Source organism: Aspergillus nidulans, chromosome I (genome assembly GCF_000011425.1).
Source record: "Aspergillus nidulans FGSC A4 chromosome I".
NCBI lineage: Eukaryota > Fungi > Ascomycota > Eurotiomycetes > Eurotiales > Aspergillaceae > Aspergillus > Aspergillus nidulans.
The window spans coordinates 283,978-307,850 of NC_066257.1; the positions used below are offsets into that span (position 1 = coordinate 283,978).

A 23,873-nucleotide genomic window follows, 5' to 3' on the forward strand; every position below is an offset into this window, starting at 1 on the left:
ATATTCTCAACATCAGTCTTTATCGCACGCTAACTAGGCCAGTTCCACCTCCACAGTCTGCACCACCAGCGGCGACCTACGTCCATCAGCACCTTATATCTAACACCCACCAGTTAAGTCATCCACTGCCCCTCAATCGTCTCCATAATTGCAAGTGAGACGTTAATATTATAGGCTGCCATAAGCGAATGCACCCCACTTCGGTGATAATATGGTCATGTATAAGCAGTGTATTATACCCCTTTCCCAGGGTATGCTTCAGAGCCAGCAGTATCCTCCTCGCGGTCGAGTGGCAAACATAAATGTGTTCAACATTTAGAGGTTGGAGAAGACCTTGTAGCGGGAAAGTAATGCCGGAAGCGTGAGTTACAGCCAGGGTAGGCTATTAGTGTACTTTTGCAGCGGGGGAATAGTCACGGATATACGTGAGAACACCGAGTTCTACAGGTTCACTTGACTTGATATAGGGCATGATCGTCGGGGGCTATGCTTGGAGGCTGGGGGACTGCATGTTCTTATTGCCTGCCCAAATAGGGCCTAGTAACAAATAACGCTTCGGAGTGAAAGCCGCCGGCTCTCCACTCTCTCGTGCAGTTCCGGACTGCTCAGTAATCAAGGCTATTCCGCGGCCCATGTGAAGTACAATCATACGATGAGATTTAGAGAGTGAATAATATTGGACTCTACCTTGGGTCTAACCGCGGAGAATGCACCGTACCTACTGGCAAGCACCTACAACGTCCAGCTGGGGAAACGATGTCGCTTAACCTTCTTCCTTTGGACACAGGTACGAGACTAAGATAATATGTACCTGTTCTAGCCAGATCTGGGCTTCTGAGATGTTATTTCGCCCCATTCTCTGCTTCACTAACCCGCCTTCTTACCTATTTTTTTCAATCATGGACAACAAGTTCGATCGTAGCAGCGTAGAAACAGCTCGATTAACGCGCGCTCAGGAACAGACGCCGGTCTTATCGATAACTTTAGAGAGATTTGACTGCAATACTATTCGCTCGTTAAGGGGACCAAGGAATCTCGGCAAGATTGGGTTCTCTAAGTATGGGAAAAATCACGTCCATTAAATATGTCGACCACATGCCAGATTATTTACGGAAATGTGCTTGTTATTCACCTCCATGCGTGCTCAAGATTAACAACAGATCCTCGATATCGAAGATGAGATGGTATATGACGCAGTACAGTTGCTTGGTAACGTTTCAAGGGCATATACTGGATCCAACGGAGAGCTCTAATGACAGGTTTGAGAGACCTCCGTTCACTCTTTGTAGCTAGGTGAATCCTATTCCTGTCCACGAGATGCTAACCTGGACTAGTCCAGATCTAGTGGGCCGTAGCCTGACCCTGGAGACCTTACCCCGTTTTTTTATTTTTATATAATTTTTTCTTTTTTTTTTTTTTTTTTTTTTTTTTTTTTTTTTTTTTTTTTTTTTTTTTGGAGCGCCGTTGCGGGAGTATTATGGGGCAGGGGATCTACGGGTGTTTGAAGGCGAATATCCCGGGGGCGGAGGGGAGCCCAGGAACAAAGGTTAGGCTGAACGCTCTCGTTTTCATGATAGGGTTTTTCACGAAAGTCAGTATCATTCTGTCAGTGCATTTCATCTTGCACTTCATCGAGCCTCCACTCTTGTTTGAGTTGTTCAACGGATAGTCGCTGCTCCTTGTCGGCTTCGGTTTGTGTTTCTCTCTGTGCTGAAGCTTCGGGTAATCCTGACAACCTTTCTTCGGCCTCCTTCCTCTTTTGTTTGCTTGTTTTGTGCGCCGAGATGCTTTCGGATGCTAAAACAGATACCAGCAGCGATGCCTTGCAGGAGTTTCTGGCCGAGAAGCATTCTGAGTGTGGCAGACTCTGGGTAAAGCGAAGTAAAGATAAACAAGCACTTTGAATCTGATCCTGAGAGCTAAGGTAGGGGCGGGCATTTATGTACCATGAGGCAAGTGGCTGATATACGTAGCCATACGTTACTCCACTTCTGTCATGCTTCTCATTGCAGCCATCTTAATGGGCAGGCGATGTCAGCTGAAGATAATCAAGCCTTAGTGGAGGTCTTACCTGCGCTGGGAAGCCTTCTCTCCTCAGAGGCGTGCAGTAGAGCTTGATTGTTCGGCCTATGCACCGCCTCCAGGTAACACTGGGACCTCGCGTGCGAGACGCATGACCCTTTCGGCATAGATTTGTGCTCGCGTCATCCCCGACCGAGCTCGGCTCAGCCTCAGTTGCCGACGGGTCTGGGGCCACTCGGCTTTATTCCAGACCTATGACAGGTACAGCAGTATTTCATTGTAACGATACACTAGCGCAGTATTTAATACGCTAGTGCAAGCAAATCTCTACCACGATCGAGATTCAAGGTTAGAAAAGGGGCTGATCACAGTGATCAGGGATTTGTGCGAGATCTGACCCTGTTGACAGCAGCAGGCTGAAAATTCTCCGAACCATGCGACTTCATACGTTGACATGGCTGCTCAGCCTCAGCCTTGCATCTATAGTCACCGCAACTGCACCGGTATTACGAAATGCGACCGTGACCCGTGGGATCGATCTCTTCGAGATCCATCTTCCTGTGAACTGGAAAACTGCCGTCGCTGAGGGGGTGGAGTTTGTTTTCGTAAAGGTAGGTGATCTGCGCTCCGTCTACCAATATCCTGATACTGAGGCAATTCTCCCACACATAGTCAACAGAGGGCATCGCGTACCGGAACTTGCGCTTCAAATCTCAGACTGGATCCGCCGCCGCCGCCTCTACCTCCAGTAACACCACCATCCTCCACGGCGCTGTTCACTTCGCCCTAGCGTCGCAGAGCACCGGCGCCGCGCAAGCCGACTTCTTCATTTCGCACGGTGGAAATTGGACTGCGGACGGGGCAACCCTCCCTGGCGTTCTCGAAATGGAGGGCAATATCCCCGGCAAACTGTGCCACGGAATGAGTGCGACAGAAATCTCAGATTGGATGATGGATTTCTCAGACCGGTATAAGGAGGTCACCGGGCGGAGACCGATCTTGTTCCTCTCTGCGGGATGGTGGGAGAAGTGTGCAGGAAATAATGAGACGTTCGCACAGGAGCATCCCCTCTGGTTGGCGAATTGGGCAGATGAGATGGGGGATCTGCCTGCTGGTTGGAAAGAGGCGACATTTTGGCAATATTCAGGGAGTGCCGGAGATGGGGTTAGTGGAGAGGGAGATGTGTTCTTTGGTGATAGAAGGGAACTGGTGAGATTTGCGAGAGCGTCTGTATAATATTCAACACTATATAATTGTAACTATACCTATTGAAAGTTTACAGTCTTGTAAAGTCAATGTACCTATAACCAAAACGACCCTAAACATGCTCAACCCAGTTGCCCGAGTCTGCTTCGAGCTCATTAGCATTTCCAATTCTCGCGGAAAACTAGTTTCCATATTCCATAGGGCTATATTCGTGCCGCTCATGTCTTTTTCCGGGATGAGGTGCAAACGTATACATATAGTGGGGTTGTTCAGACGGAAACGAAGCCTACGCCATGGCGCCCAATGGAGTCCTGTCCCTACCAAGCGCAAAGGAAGCGAATAAAGCCGTCTCTTTCCCCTCTAGTTGAAGCATCAGAAGTATGATGGCGGGTATCTGGACGCACTTGTAGGGTCGGATCGTCATGGATATGGGACGGGAAAACTGCGCTGATACGTTATATAAGTACCATGTCATGGCTCTCGCATTGTGATGTCGCGAATCAAGACTCTCGCGATGATGTACGCTTGTGATACTGAGCTTGAAAGGGTGTCATTATCGAGGGAAAGTTTTTATAGAATTGAGCAATACGTCGGTTTCAGATCAGCTCTTTTTTCCCTGCGCCCTTTGCTTCAATGTCCAAGCCCGTATAACAGAGACGTACCAAGGGCTTCTACCGCAGCTAGCGGGCAAGCAAGCAACTGGGGAACATATTTGATTACAGTCGCAAAACTCTTAGTTAAGAGGCATCACGGAAGGTTATAATGCTAGCTCAGATGTATAGTAAATTCAATTATGGGACTCAATCTAAGTCTCAAGATGATCATTAACCCATACTCCCCTACAAGTCGGACAGGTAGGATTCCGGGCTGTGGCCAGCCACGTGCTTATGCATATTGCGTGGTAGTTGACTCCACAATGAGTCTTGCACCAGGTGAGCTCAGCATGCTTCCTATCGTTCCCACCGTAACTGTCCTGCGCTGCCGTGCTCCTGACAGGTCCCGAGGCTTCTCCACCAGCCGTAGCAGCATAGCCATTGTTTTCACTCTCCGAGCGAGAGGAAGAGCTTCGTCCGTCCCTTGATTCTCGCAATGGCTCGAGACAGATACCACAGTCCCCTTCAATCGCCCGGCGGGTAGCAGTCCTTAGAGTAGCACCAGTGGATGCGGTCGAAGGTTCAGTATGAATGGCCGAAGATTGCAGGCGACTGAGCAATACAGATTCAAAAGTGTGGTTACTGGTGCTTCGCAAGTTGTCTGCAACTGGTCTGGTGCGGACAGTGGATGTTGTCGTTGTCCGGGCTGTGCGATGAGCGATAGCCCTCGTCATGCCCACTGCCTCCCGTGTGCCCATATCGCGTGTGGCCCCGGAGGACCTCCTGGTGGATGAACCTGGCCTGTTTGTTGCATCCTCAATTGCAGAGACAGAATGTAATGCTCGACTGTCCACCTCCCTTGCTGTTGTTTCTGTTACACTAATCCTAGATCGGGTTTCCACACGTCTTTGTCCGGCATTCCTTGAGGTTGAAGAGGATGTACTTGTAGACGCAGGCTGAGGTGTCGCTGTGGAATATGCATCACCTGGAACATTATTCCTAGTGCTGGCAATGCTATCCGAGCGACTATATGCAGATAATGAGCTTGTCGGTTGCGTTCGCAAATACACAGTGGGAGTCGCAGGTGTTGACCTGGGAGTCGGGACGTGGCGCCATTGTTCTTGCTCCAGGGCCCGCTGATAATCGGCAAGGAGCTTGTAAGCTCTATTCTGGAGGCCAGCGAGCTCCTGGAGTCCAGGGCGCGCATATTCATAGTCCAAGAACCGCCCAATATCTTGCCGCCATCTCTCGGCAAGACCTTCAGCCTGGCCCTGGTGAAACCGCGTACATAGTGTACAACTCGCTAAATAAATGAGGATATCCCTTGTCGGCATTTGTCCCATATGCACTTTTTTGGTTCCTAGCTCGAGCATAGCCATAGCGCTTGCTCGATTCGAAGCGTTTGTGCGCATCCGGCAGCGGCGGCCCTGGGAGGGGGCGTACCCAACGCAAAACGGTTCATTTTCTGGGTAAAGTGAGATGATCTCAGAGAGGTGAGGGGCCGACGGGAACTGCAAATATGAAAATGTATACGGCATGGTTGCTGTGACACAGAACAAAGATGAGCGAATGTGGCTGGATCAACCATATTCAGGAGAATCCAGGGCCGTATATATACCTTTGGGCAGTTGGGTCAGATTCGAACTGAATTCATGTCTTCGCATAGGGCTAAGTATGAGAATGGCTATACCCGCTCCATGATTCCGTGGCTGAGCGCTTCAAGGGTTGAACTGGGTTCACAACGCGATGGCACGACAGCAAGGTTAGCCCATGAATGGTAAGGCTTGGGGCGGTGTCTGCGGGTGCTGAAACTAGCCTAACAACGAACAATCTGTAGTGCTATCAGAGGGCACTGCGCCATTGGCAGGGGCTGTTTCCCATGACGTAGATGGACAGGGGTTATGATCGTCGGCGGTTATTATGCTGGCCTAACTGGTCAAAGCGGTAGGCTAAGGCTGTACCTTGATAAGGCGCAGTACCTTGTTGGCTTCTAAGCATGTAAGTTCAACTGTAGACGTAATAGCGCAACAGGATAACGATGAGGTAGGCAGCCAATAGTACAAAAATAGAAACCGCCATGCCGGACCTCATATCTGGATAATTCTCACAAAAAAGAAGCCTAGTGGTCTATCAGTTCTTTTCTCAGGCGGAGGATGCAAGACAGTTACGCATAGATAGTTTTTCGTTGAGCTGGACATCTATGTCTATATACAATAACAACAACTCGGAAGCTCTTCGTAGTCAGTTTCATTGTAACGCGGCTCTTCGTATCTAGCGGTACTCAGACTGATAGTCAACAAAATTTGATTCTATGTATCAAGAGAAATATTGTTCGTATTGTCAAATAACAGTAGGCCGGTTATAGATAAGACATGGATGATCCACCAATAAGTCTATATAGGGTTAGATCCTGAGTGCCGCAGCAGAGTTTCGCGGGTGGGCAAGCGTCAAGGCGGAAAATGGGAAATAGCGGTAACCAAGACACTGCGAAAATAATAAATAATCAATTAGAGTGCATTGCAGAACGCAAATATATTGAATATCGCTTTATAGGGTAGAACGTGTTGAGTATTAGATAGCAGCGAAAGCAATGATGTTGAATTTTTACTGTTTAAACAGGACGTCATTGTGCTGTGCACATTTCATTCTCCAGAACTAGACGATGCAAAGCAATTTGTATTGAGACGTTGTCATGGATAAGAGCAGTGTTTGATCGGTGCCACTGTGTGTAATTGGTGAGTATCAGGGAGCTTGGGGCCACGGCCTTGAATTGCAAGCATTGCAATCGGTTAGACACGTTAGAGTTGTTTTCCCTGGATCTGATATTCATGTGCTCGAACGTTGCTAGAGGGAGAGGTGAAATAGTGGTGGCCATGCGCTTGAATCTATGTTCCAGCTCTTATACCATCCACTCCACGGGCGTCAGGTACAAGTCAGTAGCAGGACAGCGTGGATCATGGCATACTGGACAGTGTGAAACTGTCTAGGGGGTTAACCCCAATAAGCTCCTAGCCCTAGTTCCCGGCACCGCCCCCTGGTTAGCAAACAGCTTAGCCAGTTTACAAGCAGGGGTCTTTCGATGCCTGATCCAACAAAATGCTGCCTGGGTTACATTTAGCCATAGTCGCCGATGTCTCGCATTCACTCTCAGCCTTTCAAATTGCTATTGCAGCCTCGGAACTGCTGCCAAGGGCTATATAATGCTCTTGTAGCCTGACTCGGGAGTCCTTTACCAGCTTTCGTTGTCCAGTCCAAACCAGCCTATAGTACTATTTATACTTAGCTACCGATCCCTCTCTACTCAATTTGTCTAACCACGTGTCCCAGCTGTTTCCGAAACTACCCTTCTCGAACTATTCTTAGACGCTCTCAACTTTCGCCTGCACCTCCCGTAAAGTACGACGACCCTACCAGCGGGGCACAGCGCCCCTACCTCGTCGAGTCACGCTCATAATATGTTTCCAGAGCTTTGCGACGTGGCCGACTTTCTTCTTCCACCCTTGTATCAGCCTCATGCTACGAACACTGGTACCTGAGAAGATGAAGATCCCATAGGTACAAACGCTCGTTTCCATCTTTTGAACTGCTTTTGCCCTGTAGGCTTGGAACCACATATTCACTGATGTATTTAAGAAATACGTCATTCGTGCTGCTGTTGCTTCTGACGTTTGTGGCGCACCTAATTAATGACCGTGATAAGGCTCGACTTCAGATCAAAGTGGAAAGAGCAGGATTCGAAGGATGGGTGCTCTAGACGTTTGGTTGTGTGCCTTTCGATATTGATCTTCTTTTGTTTCTATGGCATTTGGTCTACGTTGTTAACCCAGTGCTAAGTGCATATAATTCCCAAATTACTTTGTTCGGAAACAATATCAAGCAATGGCTATGCCTCGACCTCTACCTATATATCTATCGAACAAACTTGCTCTGCGATTTCTTAGCATGTTTTATGCATCTCGTAAACATGTAGCTCGCTCTAGGCCTCCTCTTCAACAGCACAGGCAATCCGCGTAGCCATGGGCAATGACTTCTTCAGCTCATTAAAAACTCCATTTCCGAAGACATTGCGCACGCTTCCTTCCACATCACTGGTTATCTTCTGCGCATTTGTGGGCCCGTTCCCATTTCCATTCACATGTGCTTGGCCATTCATGACCTTTGCACCGTCCTTCTCTTTCTCACCTTCATGCTCAGTCCCATTCATCGTATATCCCGTATCACTGGCATCGACAAACGCCTCGATCCCGGCTCCCTCACGTGGAAACCCCTTCATGAGACTCTTATGCCTACGCAGTGCCGCACCCATCTCTTCCCGGGTGACATCGTTCAGGAAAACGCAGCTTCCAAGGGGACTTGGGACTGCGGCGCGCAGGAGGCCGTCACGGGTTTTCAGAATAGCCGCGGTGGCCTTCTCGAGAAGTTCTTCCGTGAACAGAGCGTGGTCCATAGCTAGACCGGCGCGTGAGAAGAGGTTCAAAAGCCGGATATGCTCGCGGTCGCTTAGGAGGCCCCTTGTGTTGGCCAGTGTCGCACTGTACGCCATGTCGATAGAGATGGCGTGGCCGTGGCGAAGGGGAACGGGCGGAGCGAGCTTAAAATACGCTGGTTAATTGGGCTGCACGCTGACAGGTAGAAGAGAGACAAAGAGACAAACCTCATGCAACGGCGACCACGTATGTCCGTACGCGATAACCCGGTCCAGTCCAATTTCGTGTAGATTCGGGGACTCGAGTTTCAGCATCTTGTATATTCCGCTGCGGTTGATTTCGTCCGCAGCCTGTCTGACCTCGCCCTCTGCACTATCTGCACGGCCAAACTTCGTTTGAATAAGTCTCTCGCAGAACTCATCGAGCAGATCGAAGGTGCGAAGATGTGCGCAGCTCGAGATCTTGATCAGCTCCGCAAAGCCGTTTCGTACCTGCGCCTCGGGAAGGGTGCGCAGGAACCCGAAGTCCAGGAGCGTGTGCATAGGAGCATGGTATGCGCCCAGCCGGTTCTTGTAGTTGCCATAGTTGACGGCGACCTTTATGCTCACGGATGCGTCAATCAGCCCAATCACGGTGGTGGGGATGCGGATGTAGTTCGTGTTGCGACGGTAGGCGGCGCACGCAAATCTGTATATTCAATCATCAACAATTCAGTTTCATATAAGCGAACAAAGATATTCAATACCCAGCAACATCAGTAACGAGTCCTCCGCCCTGCGGTAGGTTAGTCTTGAGCTGAAGGTAGATGGGCAAGCATGCGACGTACAACGACGAGAACAGGCTCCTTCCGCATGATGCCGAAATCATTCATCACATCAACAATGCTTGTAAATGTCTCTAGCGACTTGGCCTTCTCGCCAATCATTGTTTGATGGATCTGCAGCTTTACCTCGTGGTGGTCAAAGTAGCGTTTCATGTCGTCGCCGTAGAGGTCGTAAATATTCTTGTCCATGATGGCGAGGCACCGACCCCAGCGCTCATAGAGTTGTGCCAGCTGCGCGTTCTTGGTCTCAAAGACGCCATCGAGGAATGTGAAATCGTATTCAATCTTCTCGTACCCCTCGACGTGGAAGCCATTGGCGGTTTCGGAGACGCTAGCTTTGAGGTCTGACATGGTGACAGCTAGTTGCCCGCGGAAAAAAAGGGGAAGAACAAAAAGTGAAAAGGGTCGAGATTAGATTGGACAAGTCTACTTCACCAGAGATGTCCAAGATTGGATGTGGCCTGGAGGTCATTGAGCAAGAGTTAGGGCTACACGTCAAGCTAACGTGGAGAACCTTCGGGAGGGGAACAGCCGGATCGCCGCATGCGGTCGATGGCGTGCGCTAGGATCAAGCTTAATCGCCCATGTGAACAGTAGCATTCATAGAGGGTCTCAAGGAACGTCAACGACTTATTTCCCTCAATATTTTAAGCGCACTTTCGATCTTGGTACGTGGTTGGTTCCGGCCCTCCCGACCCGGAATTATACACCGGCAACTCCCAATGGCCATCGAAGCCGGACATGACGGCAGTGGTACATGGAGACTTCCCGCAAGGTTAGAGCCTGTCTCATCATTGCATTTTATTCTGTGTGGCTGGTGTGATTGGTGAGGAACAGCAAGTGGTCTCTACCATTTGACATCCGGTTGCAGCTATAACCAAGTGTAGCAGTCAAGATCAGCAAGAACATTTTCAGCATTACGCAAGCAGCACCTGACCATTGCAGATCTCCCCCTGAGTTCCTGATCTTATCGCTTCATATCACTGTTGGGACGCTTGGGGTCTCTCCTGTTGCCAGAACATTAGGGCTTCGATATCCCATACAACCCTACAGCACCAATATTTGCACGATGCCAGAAGCAGTATCTCAAACAGTAAAAAGGGGGGCATTTGACCCCTCTAAGGCCTATGCAGCACAAGAAGGAACCACATTCTTCAACGATGGCCGTGAAATCGAGCTCCTTCATTTTGTTTACTCGCACCCCAAACTGGACAGCATTCGAGGATCGCCGGAGAGTGTCCTTGACGCCATCGACGAGTATGCTCGGACAAGAAAGTACCTGATGAATGTCGGTGAGGATAAGGGGAGGATCGTGTGTGACTTGATTGCGGAGGTGAAACCAAAGACAATGGTATGTCCCGGTTAGTCCGCGGTATCGATCCCTAGATCAAGAGAGCTAATAAATGGTCGCATTCAGGTTGAACTAGGCGGCTATGTCGGTTACTCCAGCATCCTTTTCGGGGCCGCAGTTCGCGCCGCCGGTGGAAGTCGGTATTACAGTTTAGAAATGAACCCCGAATTCGCGGCGGTGATTATGGCCCTCGTCGACCTGGCAGGGTTATCGGATGTCGTGAAAGTGGTTATTGGACCAAGCGATGTATCGATCGCGCGTCTCTACGAATCAGCCGCACTAACGCATATCGGCCTGCTGTTTCTAGACCACTATAAGCCTGCATACACGACTGACCTGAAGCTCTGCGAGGAATTGAAACTGATCACTCCTGGCTCCGTTTTAGCCGCGGATAATGTGATCAAGCCCGGGAACCCGCCGTATCTTGAGTATGTACGACGGAGTGTGGACGAGAAGAGGAAGCATCTGGGGGTGTCGACGAATGGTGGTGGTTTGCCCGGGAAGACGGTAGACCAATACAAGGATAAAACTGGTTTTGGGCAGATGAAGCTTAGCCAGAGCCGTGGGAATCCAAATCTCATCTATGAGAGTCGGTTGGTGGAGAGTTTTGAGCCGACGGGGGTGCCGGTAAGACATGAGTCGCAAGACAGTTGTGTGGAGAAAGACTAATCTGCGTATAGGACGGTGTTGAAATCACAAGATGCATTGGTGAGGAGAGCTAGCAATGTCGAGATGGACAGATTACTAGATACGAGGTAAGAGGACATTGTCTCGGCCAGGGTTATTGCCACATAGTTACGTCCAGTGTAGACATCTAGACATCATCGTTGAAATTGGGGCTATTTTCAAACTGACCATTGAGGCATTTGCCTCAAAGTCATATAACCAAAGCTCATTGCTGAGGTCTAGTGGATCCTGCATCTTGACGTGGTAATAGATAGAAGACCTGGAAGCATTAAACTAGCAATACTATGTGAACTGAGCCCATCCAGTCTCATCAATATGGTCCAGGATTAGCCGCCAATACTGATAAACTTGAACATAATAAGGGTGCCTTCAGTTATCATCATGACGTTTATAAAGCCCACAGGAATGTGCGCCGTAGCAGTGTGGGCGTGCATATGAGAACCATGGAACACCCGGAGCCGCCGGTATGCCCTGGCCTCACAGTCTTACCCAGCACCTCATCCTCCTGTTGCACAAGGCTGAGTTTAGGATACCATCAAGCAAGATGGCGGAGCCGTTTTTCTACAGCCATATACCGAAAAACATTCTCCTCATTTTGCTCAGTCTAATGTTCCTACCTACAACTGCTATAATAGCCATCACTAGCCTCGTCATCAACTATGTATCCAAGACGCCGGAACAAGGAAGGTTCAAAGAATCTTCTGCACCGAAGACGATCCTAGTGACCGGAGTCTCTATGGCCAAGGGCCTTGCCATCGCTCGGCTCTTGGCGAGGGAGACGCCGCACCGCATCATCGGCGCCGACACGGAGCCTCTACTCTTCACCTCGCCAGGCCGGTATTCTCAATCAATTGTCAAATTCTACAGACTCTCGTCGCCCCGTCCAGGTGATCCAAAGCCTTACCTCGACTCTCTCCTCTCCGTGATGAGAAAGGAGGAAGTGCATCTATGGATCAGTTGTAGCAGTGTTATTGGTGCCGTTGAAGACGGCGAGGTTATGGTAATGGCGGAGAAGGAGTTCGGAAAAGATCGTTTCAAGGCTGTCCAGTTTGATTCGGAAACCGTGAAGAGATTCCACGAGAAGGATACATTTATTGACTACATCAAGAGCCTGGAACTGCCTGTACCCGAGTCATATCGATGCACATCAGTTGAAGAGGTGACAATTTTACTCAACCAAGGTAGAGAAAAAGCGAAGAGGTTCATTATGAAACCAATCGGAGTGAACGACAAGGCGAGAGGGAAAATGATGACTTTGCTCCCCCTCGACAGCGAGGAAGCTACATCCTCCTATCTTACTGCGTTAGATATCTCCAAGTCTTCCCCCTTCCTCTTACAAGAATACATTACCGGTGAGGAGTATTGCACGCATTCGCTCGTTGTGCGTGGGGATGTCAAGGCGTTCGTGGCATGTCCGTCGTCTGACATGCTTATGCATTACAGCGCCACACCTCCAGGCTCGGCCCTGAGTATGAAGATGCTCGAGTTCACGACCCGAGTCGCAGAGCGTGGCGGGGAGGACTTCACGGGGCATCTAAGTTTTGATTTCTTGGTGCAAGGTCGAGGGGAAGAAGCAAGGTTATCCCCAATCGAATGCAACCCGCGCACACACACTGCAGTCATTTTATTCCAACATACACCTGAAGTGGCACATGCGTATCTATCTGTCTTCGGTCACAACCTGGACTCGAAACTGAAGCAGGACAAAGGCTCGAGCGACATCGTGGCCCCTGCAACGCCAGATTATAACGTCTACTGGATTGGGCACGATCTAGTAACTCTGCTCATTATCCCGGTTGTGACATGGATAGGTGGAATCAGAAGTACTGAAGAGACCAAGCACTCCCTCCGGACCTTCTGGCATCATCTCCTCCACTGGAGGGACGGCACCTGGGCCTTATGGGATCCGGTGCCCTTTTTTGCGCTATATCATGTCTACTGGCCCGCGCGGTTTGTTGAATGCATTTTCAAGAACCGCAAATGGTCTCGGATCAATGTTAGTACTACGAAGATGTTCGAATGTTGAGATGGCCTGCAATCTAGAGAAATGCCTTTACTGAATTGAACGTACCTTATTCAGAGACCTCACAGATTACAGGTTGGATTCTAGACAGAATGCAATCTTGATTTCACGCATTCTGTTGCAGTAGTTACATGACTCGTAAGTAAGAGGGTTGGGCATAGAAAGGATATGTTTTAATTAACGATGCCCAAGCCCACCCCAATTCTGGTGTATGCTGCTGCTGCCAAAGACAGTAGGTATCAACTGCCCAGTCTATTGCGCTATTCCTACATACTACGCCGCCAATTTCATCATTTCCTTAACGATCGGCAAGCCACCCATCCAACTCCGGCAGGCAGATTCTCTCCTGGCCTTCCAGTAGTGACGCTTTAGCCATGTCCGTCTCATCCATCCCAGTACAGGAACAGAGTCAAGAATGACAACGCCGAGGGTGCATTGTTCAGGAAAATACCAATGAAGATTCACCCTGCTTGGCTAATAGACGGCGATCCAGAAGATGAGGATTACCGATGCATAATTGTTCATGGTTATTGGTAGCTTAACAGCAATGGTAGGCGCGAACGATGTGAGGAGGATAGAACGGTGGAGCAGCTAGACGGCTGTTACGTTATCTGAATTAGGTGTTGAAACAGAAATTTGGGTATTGCTGTACAATCAGGAGTAATCACGGCCAATTGATCCTGTGATTGGTATTGAGGTTTCAAAGAGAGGAGGGCAATAGTTAAGGAGACGAGCACTGGCATCTCAACAGGCACGGTTAACGCGTTATATCAAGCAATTCATTGACAGAGTCTAATTTCTCATAGACAGGTCGAAGGGGAAGAAGTCCTAGAGAGCCATAGCCGGCTGTGGCGATACTTATATTGCCCCGAGTAGCTTCGACGCGCAGGCGTTTGGATTTTGTTCGAATGGTTTCTATGGTGCAATGAACGGTCAATCTGTGCATTATTATAGGTATCAGGTACCATGTAAGCAAGTTCTTAGCAGGGACGTTGACCAACTGGGAGCTATGCTGACCGTCCGTTAGTTTCATGGCATTGACAATAAGAGAACAAGGGTTTGTTTGGGCAGAATAAAGTAGATCGGCTTTTATTATTGTTACAGATGCAGAACCCTTGACAAAGATACTCAGTGAAAGAAAAAGTGTACAAAGGAGTGTAATGGTCACAGGTCAAGGTACTGGAGCGACCGCAGATTGCAAAGCGTGAGATAAATTCCCAGGACAGGCCAGGACAGGCCAGATTAGTCCTGCTTGTTATGGGTGTCCAGGAGACCGAGACTCTCTATTTATCTATTTAGAGAACCTGGACAGGAACACAAGGAACAGCGACGTTTGCGAGGCCGTTCTGTATACCATCAGAATTCGGCTTGAGGACAGCAACACCAGGTTCAAGGAAACCTACCAGCTCATTATCACCAGCATCACAGCAAGCAACATGGTTGTTGCACTGTCCACTAACAAGGCCCTGGTTACCGCCGGCGCCGAGAATACCCTCAACGGAAGCGACTGCATCATCCAGTCAGTTTCATCCGACAGGGAAAAAAATGGCAAGGGACATACGCGAAGAGCAGCCAGAGTACTTCCCAAGCAAGCCGTCGCTCAGCACACTGCTCGTTCCACCAAGGAGGTGAAGAAGACCCTCCTCTTCCTCCTGAGTCAAGGAGACGCTGTTGTCGGTGCTCTCGCAGCAGGAGAGGTGCGCGTTGCCACAGGTGTTCTGTTCCTGGGCCTGAGAGATGATCGCGGCGTTGCTGGAGCCGGGGGCATGGGGGGCTGCGCTGGCCATTTGCAGTCCAAGGACGGCGGTGGCGATAAGGGAAGCGATTGTGAATTGCATATTGACGTGGTTCGGTGAATAATTCTTTGAAAATACACTTTGAGGTGTCTGGTAAGATGCTGCGATGTGATGATGATGATGACAAGGTCTAGGACTTGAGGCAGGTTTTATAGCTTGAGTCGACTGGGTCAGCAGCGCAGAGAACTGAGCAGACAAAGTCTGTCGGCGATCTCACACGGGCCGTCATTATAGTGAATCCCTTGCATTGATGTTCATCAAGCGCATATGACATCTAGTCTATACGAGTAAGCATGCCAGTGTACCTATGACAGCCGGCAATCCAGTATCCTAGCTGATCCTCTGCGAGACAATTGGCATATTCGGAAGAAACCTCAGATCAATTTCATAACTCTATATGCGGTTGTTCGATTATAGGGGACATATCTGGCCATACGATGCCGATCATTGCATTGACGATTGAGCTCAGGGCTTGGCTACCGCGTTGAGTATATATGTGATATCCAGGGTCAATGTGACATGTCGGTCACCCGCGCGACATTCCCTATATTGAGCCACCACTAGTGCCTTGCTGGTTCAGGAGCTGGATATGTCATGGTTGGCGAGTGTCGGTACGCAAGCAAGGGACCGTGGTATGAATATCCCCTTGATGACCTGGCCAGGCTTTATCGCTATTATTTATGGTCACACATTCACAGCCGAGATAACCATCTGTATTTAGACGATTATGTATCTGCACAAACTCTATCATGTATCCGCTGTATTCAAGTGTGTCCATTCTAAATCTCTAGTCATGTCCGTATATACGTCTACGAAAATAGAGTATACTCTAGTCCTCGATAATCTATTACCAAAACAGCCGGACAATCAAGCCCATCCATTGCCATCCCAAAGCCTCGTCCTACCATGAAAAACTCTCCTCTACATACGCAAGATGGTATCCTCTCTTCAGTGCCTCAGCTACCGCCCCCCTCGCCTCATCCGCCATTTTCTGGGGCCCACAAACCAGCACCGCAGCAGAGCAGTCACTGACATGCGCTTCCTCTGCAAAAGCTGTGATGATTTTTCCCAGATTCGGGCGGCCGGGTGTGATATCAGTGTAAGACTTTGGCGTCATTGTCCAGTTCAGGCTGGGCAAATGTGGGAATATTGGTAGGCTCTGAATGTGATATCGGCTGCTGGCGCTGCGGTTGGTGAAGCGGTGAGATGGAGGGAGGAGAACAAGTAGCGTAGAATGACCCTCGAAAATCCTCTCTTCCCAGCGCAGTTCTCAGATCGGTAGAGAGCAGTCGGTGGATGAACGCTTCTTGTCGCGTGACCCAGACGAGATGCATATCTTTGATACGCGTGCGCGATTTCTCCCCATTCCCATCTACATCGTCGTCATACAAGTCAGAATAAGCACCTGAACCAAGCTTATTAGCCCTGAGTGGCTCCGACCGCGCAATATGATCCCGAATGTACGGTACCGCAGAGGCAATCCCGGTTCCGCCCGCAAGCAAGAGTACAGAGTCGTATCTCCACAACGGAAATTCGTGTCCGTAGGGGCCTTCAAGGAGGATTGTGCTCCTTGTCGAGAAATCTGGTGACCTGAGGCATCGGTCCCTGAGTTGCCGCGTCCAGCCGTCATAGGGACGGATCCAGAAGGTTAGTTCCAGGTTCATCACTACCTGGCTGGGTTCTTTGGCAGACGAGGACTCCCTCGTCGGCCCGTCTGAGGAAAACGAGTCTGACAACAGCGGGATCTGGGAAACATCCACTGTCTCGTCTCCTTTAATCACTCTGGGCGTCGACCGGCCGGAGCCCGACAAGCCGCGACCGGCTCTGACCTGGTACTCCCAGCGCCCTAACGTGAACGGGTGACTCTCCCATCCAGTGAGTCTGAACGGCTGATAGAGGAAGTAGTATCGTCCAGGGCAAGGACGGACGCTGGCAGCAGATCCAGGCACAACAGTTAATGTGATAAGATCGGCCACTCTATCATAGGTGGCTGTACTGGTTGTAGCCTGTACCTTGGTTTCGCTTCCTTGATGGAATCGAACATGGATGTTGCTATATATTACACGGATTATACGCAAACCGCGATCGAATACCCAGATACCCACGGGGAGCCAGAGGTAGAACCAATATTCGTGGGTTTCAAATATTATGGTGTGGCTGACACATATTGTTAGTATGACGGGGCTTAGGATGGTGGTAGGCACGCACTAGAAACACCCGACGAGCAGGATTATTGAGAAGACGATGTGGATGAAGAGGAATGTCTCGTACGCGCGGTGGCGGAACCAGGTTACTGCAGCGGGGAGTATGAGTATCATCAGAGCCATGGCCTGTGCCGATTAGCATTAGTCACGATAGTTATCAAGGAACCGCTTACAAGAGTACCCCATAAGAGGTACGGCTTGGACAATTTTCTCCATGGATTAGAATCTGCAAGAGTCAGTCCATGCTACGAAACCTCCGGGTAAGAACAGGACTGACTTTCAAAAAACAAGACAAGATAAAGAACTGTATGCACCACCGCTTGGATCGTCGCAATCCACGCGACATGTCGATGAAAGACATTAAAGGTGGCGAAATTCCAGCCTGTCGCCCAGGCGCAAATGTTGTTGCGGCCAGCGAATAGCCATAGTAGCGGCAGGTTTGCGAACGAAATAATACCCGTCCGATCGGCCATGTACCGAATCAATTGGGTGGAGGTGGAAGGCCAGCTATTGCACAACTGCGGTTCAGTCGGATGAATGCAAGGCAGAGAGGGATACTAGAACGTACTATATATTGTCCGTAGATAGGCGATAGCTCACACTGCAGAGGATTATACTAAGGATCCAGAATCCGAGGGTGACCAGCGCCTCGGCGCGGTTGGAGAATGTCCAGCAGAGAAGTCTGCGGCCGTGTGATGGGAGAGCTGTTGGAACGAGAAAGTGTGTATGAAGGAAGTGGTGGATTCGCCGGAATGGAGTGTTTTGAAAGAGCACTAGGGCTGATGGAGTGATATCGGATCGGGAGACGAAGAAAAATTGCACTGTTCTGTTTAGTATCCCTATTGAGAGGACGAGGGCCCAATATAGGTAACCGAGATATCTGTCTTTGTTAGAACGTCATGTCTGTTGGTCAGGTCAAGGGTCCGTACCCATATGCATAATGCGTCCAGCTTTCGAATGCCCATGTATCCTATTAACTGCATTAGTATATTTCTCAAAAAAAGCGAGAAGAACCCACCATAGTCGAGAACACTCTCCGAAAATGCTCCGCAGACAAAAGCACTGGGTATTTTATCCTCTCCGACATTTCCAACTCCCCATAATCCACCCTTCGCATACCTCGAATCGCATCCTCTGTCAGGTTCTCCCGAACACTGTCTCTTGACAGCAACTCCAGTCCCGCATCACTACAAATTCCATCAAGCCGTGCAATCCCAGCCTCCCGTTCTTCAGGCCGACAGTAAACATTCGATGAAGCATAGATCGACGTAACAGCCAGTGCGTTCTGACATCGTTGATCGAGAAATTTCCGCGAAGTTGATCCGGCGAAAGTTATATATGTGTAGGCTGTAACGATGGAGTCGACACACCGCTCATTGACGGGGACGATGCTGGAGCCGGCTTGTGCTGCGGGGATCCAGAAAACGAGGAATGTAAGCACAGAAAAAGGTGGCCGCATGGTTAGTCTGGATGTATAATAGGAAAGACATAAGTAGCGGGGTTGGTTCCTCAACAAAGGGTCCCAGGCACGCCTGGGGAGACGGATCTCCTGATCGCGATCCGTTCCGCAGCGAACAACCTGCAACTCGGCCAGTATCCAAAACAACCTGTCGTACGTACAAGACGAGAGGAAGAATATATACAAGGAAAATGACCAAGTGGGCTACTTCTAGGCCAGAGCTGCCGAGCTCGTTGCAGACAGAGAACGGTGAGGGGAAGTGGTGGAGACAGTCCATTATCAGATCGCTCGCTAAACGTCCAGTGGCCCCTGATCAGGTGACTCTTAATCTAATCTAATCTAATAATCTGATAAAGTTGCAGCAATATGATTGGCATCTGGAATGACTCAGCAGGATCACAGGACCCAGTAATGCCACGCCCATTTCCCCAAGCAGGAAAGGTGCCTTTCAGGCCCCCAGGACGAGCGACCTGCAAGTGGCCGTTGAATTGACAGCCCTCGTATAGAACCACCTGATATCTGCTCTGTTTCGAGCTTCTTATAGTCTCAGTCAGAGATGAGTTGTTTCGCGGAGAAGGTTATACGAAGTGAACTTCTCGCTTGACAATACGACAATATATTATGCAACATATTCAACAAAACAGGTAGCAAACCGCAAAAATCTCGCAAGAGGTAGGTGAGAGCCAAAAATGTTCTTGAAAAGGTGATGAAGTCCACATTGGCGAGATAATGTGACGACCATGCTAACAGCAGTTAACTGGCAAAAGGAGGCTACATATTCCCATAATTATCGGACGCCCACCTTCTCACCAAAGAGCTCTTTACGGTGGCCAATCCTCCAATCGGACAGATAACGTCTGACTGTAACGACAGCAGGTATTCTTAACTGGCTGGAATTGGGAAAGACCGGGAAAATAGAGCAGATAAAGCATATAGCAAGGCAGGATTGCGAACAAACCAGAAGGGCCAAGCTGGATAGACTGTCCGCGACATTCTCGGATGGATCTCCAGCAAAGGATCTGAGCATGACTAAGAGAGACAATCAATACGTTTTATGGGGTTCACAGCGTCTGCTATTAATGGTGCTGGACTGCGTGGACTACAACCGACATTCTCGCCCTACGCGCGGCTGCTACTGTGCAGAAACTTTCTTTCCGGCAAGGTATCGGAAATATCACTGCATAATTGCCTAGTAGTATCGACTGCTCATTCGCTAGAGCATGAGCACGGATGCTCGAGTGAGAAGCATGCTAGTAACTCCACCTGGATAGTTCCCTTATCTGAGCCTCAAGCAAGAACACCCATCGGGTCCCACCGTGGCAAAATCTTTGGTTCCTGCCCGAGAACGTCTCTAATCTCAGCAGGAACCAGATTAAAGTCAACCACTGCCTGGAACGTGTACTCGTCCATCCACCTATCGGTCATCACAAACCACCCCTTCTCGCCAGCCCCCTCGCCCCAAGAGTTCTCGACACGCCAGCGCACCGGTTCGCCGTCTTCCAAGTGTACAGCCGTGATGACCATGGCGTGAGTCATGGCTGTTTCTCCGCTGGTGAGCCGTTCTGCCTTGTTCATTCCCAGCGTGACATTAAAGCCGAGAGTGAGGTCTATGAGCTCAGAGTCCATGACACCGCTGACCTTGTCAGAGAATTTCCCCACGTCGCAACCGAAGAAAACCGGGTGGCCAGCTTTGAGCATGGCAATGACCGCTTTTTTGAGGGCCTGAACAAGTCAGCTAGATGCGTGACGCAAAGGGTTATAGACTAAACTGTCCCACCTTCATTTCGACATTAACATAGGTCAGCGGCTTGCCCTCAACAACATTGCCAAGCTTTTCCACGGTCAGTAGCCGATAATATTCGTTCCTGGGGTCGTTGACAAGACTGTATAAGCGACTTGGGGAGACCCTTGTGCGTGTTGACTGTGAGAAACCCTGCCGCCCAAACTCCAGCGGCGTCTGCCGAATCTCCTTGGCTTTTCCATCCGCGTCGTTGTACTGCCACACAAACTCTCGATCAGGGCTAGGAGGCGGCCCGAGCATAATCGTGACAAGGGAATGTATCTCCTTGAGAAATTTCTGCTTGACGACCCCAAGTTGTACCCGCTCCTTAAGCTGCGCGCTAGTCGCAAGCCTGCGGAGGACGAACGCTTGTTCGCGGAGTTTTGCAGTCAACAGCCAGTTCATCCTGCTGCTGTTCTGTGCATTGAAGGTGTCTGGATAGATATCGTGCGGCACTAGTCCATACTTCCTCACCAGATTAGCAACCATATCCCACTGCCCGCCATCAGTCACCGGATCCTGAAGGAGCTTCTGCACCAAGCGACTTGAGATATCTTCATTTGCCGTCTCAATGATCGTCTCGAAGAAGTAGTTGGCCTTTTCGATCTTGTCCCAATAGAAGAGATACGCCTGGCTGAGCTCAAGCTCTTTCAGCCCGTACGCTTTCATAATCGGTACCCGGAATATATTGGTCGATGCAAAGAGCCAGCATCGCCCAGAAGATCGCTGGTTCGTGATCGGCGAGCCTTCAATGGGTACTTTGACATTGAATACCTGGATATCGGATCGTAGAGCCGATCGGTTGGCGAGGAGGTCGGTGTAGGAGGCGCCAGCTAGACTGGAGATTGCCAGACGATTCTGGCTGGGTTAGTCCTGCCCAGTCCCTAGGCCGAAGCTGCCAGCCTTACCTTTGGATCCGCAAGCAGTGTCTCGTTCCAGTCCTTCAGGCGATGGAGCGACAAGCTCGGTTCCCGCTCTTCCATTGGGTACGGCGGAGCTAGAATGTCAGCGGCACTCTCCCATGTCTTCTTGAATATGACCGTAGGACAGCAGAACCTACGAGACTCTTTCTCCTTGTGCTTATCGGTCACCGGCGGCGACAGAGCGACCTCCGTCTCCCCCCGAGGACTCTTCTCCTCGAGAGCGGGCACTGAGTAAGATGATCCCATCTTGCGTGCGGTCTGCAGCTGCCTCTTCCTGGCGAGGGTGATGGAGCCTGGTTAGGGAGGGAAAATGGCTGTGATCAGAGTCGGTGCGGGGAAGTGAGGACCGGGAAGGCGCCGATAGCAGACTGGCAGCGTATTGGCCAAGAAGAGAGCACGCGATGCAACCAGGCTTGCTTATCAAGCGGCAGTCGCATCCCAGTAGTTCTTTGGGCAGGCGTCTGCAGTAGAAGGTGGTAAGCCGTCCTTGGCTGCAGGAGTATAATCTCTAGCTTGGGAGCAAAATAGGTCTGGTCCATATATCCATATAATCATAACAAAACTGTGAATTTCCAGAATAGATAGTTCTCCGTAACAAACTGGGCCAGTAGAGAGTGCAGCAGTGGTTATATTTATATATCTGTCAGATAGTAGCATCCGCATACAGTACTACTACCTTTATGCACTGTCTTGGGCTTGAAATCAAACATCTATAGCCCTGTCTACAATTGACTATGGTCATCTTAGACATATTTCTTACGTGCAAGAAAGTAAGATACCTCTCTGTTTAATAGGATTATTAGATTATCAACATTCTACGAACTGGTTAACATAACTAATTTCCTTGAAATCTAGCATAATCTACTTGCTGTTTTCAAATTAGTTAAGCACCTATTCCAGGTACATATACTAGCACTTTATACTTAGATTGAGTACACTTACCCCTTTATCTCTCAGCACAATCAGTAATGAAGGGTCAGGTCGAGTTATTGAGCTTGACCTGTGCCATGCGACAGCTTGAGTACTGAGAATATAGACGTGTTCTGTAAAACCGGCGTACCTTCGCTGCAAACCAAAGAGTATGCGGGGAGACAGTGCGGTATCTAAGACCTTGAGGTCGGGCTTAGGGATCGGTAGTGTCAGCGTAATTGTTTTGCGTTTAGAGCTTGTGATACTGGACAGACCTACTCTGAGTGAACGATGACACCGGCTGGTCAGTTACTGTAGTTAATACATCTATCAGTCTGCATTGAGACAGGTCTAGGAATTTATTATAAATTCGTTATAAGCCACAATATGTCATGGTATCAAACATGGACAATCGACACTTGGAGATAGTCAGTCTACGCGTATACCATTGGTGCCGCTACCCTAGACTGGTCTGGTAACGGTGTCTTTTCACAAAGGCAATAGCACTCCATTTAAGAGGTAAGGCAGCTTGATATGAATGGTATAACATATTTGAATGCAGTTTATGATCTATAGTTACTGAGCAGTCCACTCACGCAAGCAATACGCCCTGCCCGGTAACTTTCTGTTCACACATATGATATCCACCAGACTCAACCTACTCCTTCTCCTCATGCACCCACCCGATAATCCTCTTTGCCTTGTCCGTTGTCCAGAACGCCTTATTCCCCTCTAAGCCCGGCCTGATCTCCGCGTTCGGATAGTATTTCTTCGCAAGCTCAGCAGACGGCGTGCTCTGCGTTGTCGTCGGCGCTGCGATATTCAACACCTGGCAGCCTTTGAGATTCTCTGCGCGCTCAACAGAAAGAAGACAGGCCCTCGCAACAGCCTCGGGATTCACCCATCCCCAGAGCTGCTTCACTGCTGCTTCCTCCCAATTGCTCTCGTGTTCTTTCTGCACGTCTTTTAGAGGCGCGACTTCATGGATCCGCAGACAGGCGATGTTCATGCCGGGGAACCAGTTTACAAAACTGCGCGCTTGCGCCTCGGCTTCTTCCTTTGCGAGGGCGTATGAATCGGTCGGGCGTTGCGGAGCTTCCTCGTCCAGTGGGAGGTAGTCGAATTTCAGCGGTCGATTCGCGTACGCGAGGCCCACCGCATTCACCGAGCTCGCGTAACAGACGCGGTTGATGCCCAAAGTGGCTGCGGCGTGGAATCCGTTGAATGCAGCATTGACGTTATTGTTGTGCACCATCCAGTCGTCCTTGCCGACAGGGTCTGGCAGGGCGGCGAGGTGGATGAGCGCGTCGCAGCCCTTGAAGGCCTTGACAACGGCGTCATAATCGTTTGCGACATCTGCAGTGCGCATTTCTGAGTTGGGTGTGCCATCGAAATCTTGCTCTGTGCGGTCAATTTGGACGGTTGCGTGGCCAGCTTTGGAACACAGCTTGACGCATGCACGGCCGACGGTGCCGCGGGCGCCGGTGATTGCGATTTTCATTGTGTGGGTTCTTACTTTTAGATATGCACTGCGGAATTTATGAGGCTGATTATTCGAAAGTAGTGGGTGTTTCGGCAATTATATGGCCAGTTTCAGGGTTCTGTTCATGACGTTGTCTTGCGTCACGGCATTGGGTTCCATGACGTGGAGATCTAGCCCTAAGAGGCAG

At 49.8% G+C, this 23,873-nt stretch overlaps 9 protein-coding genes across 9 annotated transcripts, besides 1 other annotated feature; 2 read left to right on the forward strand and 7 right to left on the reverse strand.

Annotated features, from left to right (window-relative positions):
- Positions 1-23,873: part of a sequence feature (contig 1.108 735..352786(-1)) that runs on past both edges of the window.
- On the reverse strand, positions 1,607-2,189 carry ANIA_06406 (uncharacterized protein; the record flags this gene model as incomplete). The annotated part of the gene is made up of 2 exons (XM_658918.1): positions 1,607-1,797; positions 2,072-2,189. 2 exons carry the CDS (start codon positions 2,187-2,189, stop codon positions 1,607-1,609), a joined length of 309 nt encoding a protein of 102 aa, XP_664010.1.
- Positions 2,457-3,413, forward strand: ANIA_06405 (putative secreted glycosyl hydrolase; the record flags this gene model as incomplete). The annotated part of the gene is made up of 4 exons (XM_658917.1): positions 2,457-2,633; positions 2,695-3,186; positions 3,305-3,319; positions 3,360-3,413. The coding sequence occupies 4 exons, from the start codon at positions 2,457-2,459 to the stop codon at positions 3,411-3,413; spliced, it is 738 nt and encodes a 245-aa protein (XP_664009.1).
- On the reverse strand, positions 4,034-5,359 carry ANIA_06404 (uncharacterized protein; the record flags this gene model as incomplete). The annotated part of the gene is made up of 1 exon (XM_658916.1): positions 4,034-5,359. The coding sequence occupies one exon, from the start codon at positions 5,357-5,359 to the stop codon at positions 4,034-4,036; it is 1,326 nt and encodes a 441-aa protein (XP_664008.1).
- On the reverse strand, positions 7,682-9,481 carry ANIA_06403 (sedoheptulose 7-phosphate cyclase). Its single transcript, XM_658915.2, has 4 exons — positions 9,075-9,481; positions 8,994-9,022; positions 8,476-8,935; positions 7,682-8,412 (listed from the first exon to the last, which is right to left on the reverse strand). Exons 1-4 carry the CDS (start codon positions 9,420-9,422, stop codon positions 7,798-7,800), a joined length of 1,452 nt encoding a protein of 483 aa, XP_664007.1. The 5' UTR covers positions 9,423-9,481; the 3' UTR covers positions 7,682-7,797.
- Positions 10,141-13,135, forward strand: ANIA_06402 (uncharacterized protein; the record flags this gene model as incomplete). Its single annotated transcript, XM_658914.1, has 3 exons — positions 10,141-10,422; positions 10,489-11,049; positions 11,528-13,135. 3 exons carry the CDS (start codon positions 10,141-10,143, stop codon positions 13,133-13,135), a joined length of 2,451 nt encoding a protein of 816 aa, XP_664006.1.
- ANIA_06401 (uncharacterized protein) lies at positions 14,428-14,970 on the reverse strand (the record flags this gene model as incomplete). The annotated part of the gene is made up of 2 exons (XM_658913.1): positions 14,428-14,639; positions 14,694-14,970. The coding sequence occupies 2 exons, from the start codon at positions 14,968-14,970 to the stop codon at positions 14,428-14,430; spliced, it is 489 nt and encodes a 162-aa protein (XP_664005.1).
- Positions 15,716-18,591, reverse strand: ANIA_06400 (ferric reductase family protein; the record flags this gene model as incomplete). Its single annotated transcript, XM_658912.1, has 9 exons — positions 15,716-15,737; positions 15,858-16,033; positions 16,305-17,085; positions 17,137-17,258; positions 17,306-17,358; positions 17,410-17,639; positions 17,701-18,012; positions 18,062-18,102; positions 18,151-18,591. The coding sequence occupies 9 exons, from the start codon at positions 18,589-18,591 to the stop codon at positions 15,716-15,718; spliced, it is 2,178 nt and encodes a 725-aa protein (XP_664004.1).
- Positions 19,875-21,540, reverse strand: ANIA_06399 (C1 family peptidase; the record flags this gene model as incomplete). The annotated part of the gene is made up of 3 exons (XM_658911.2): positions 19,875-20,313; positions 20,369-21,229; positions 21,280-21,540. The coding sequence occupies 3 exons, from the start codon at positions 21,538-21,540 to the stop codon at positions 19,879-19,881; spliced, it is 1,557 nt and encodes a 518-aa protein (XP_664003.1). The 3' UTR covers positions 19,875-19,878.
- Positions 22,736-23,729, reverse strand: ANIA_06398 (NAD-dependent epimerase/dehydratase family protein). The gene has a single exon (XM_658910.2). It carries the CDS (start codon positions 23,702-23,704, stop codon positions 22,862-22,864), a length of 843 nt encoding a protein of 280 aa, XP_664002.2. The 5' UTR covers positions 23,705-23,729; the 3' UTR covers positions 22,736-22,861.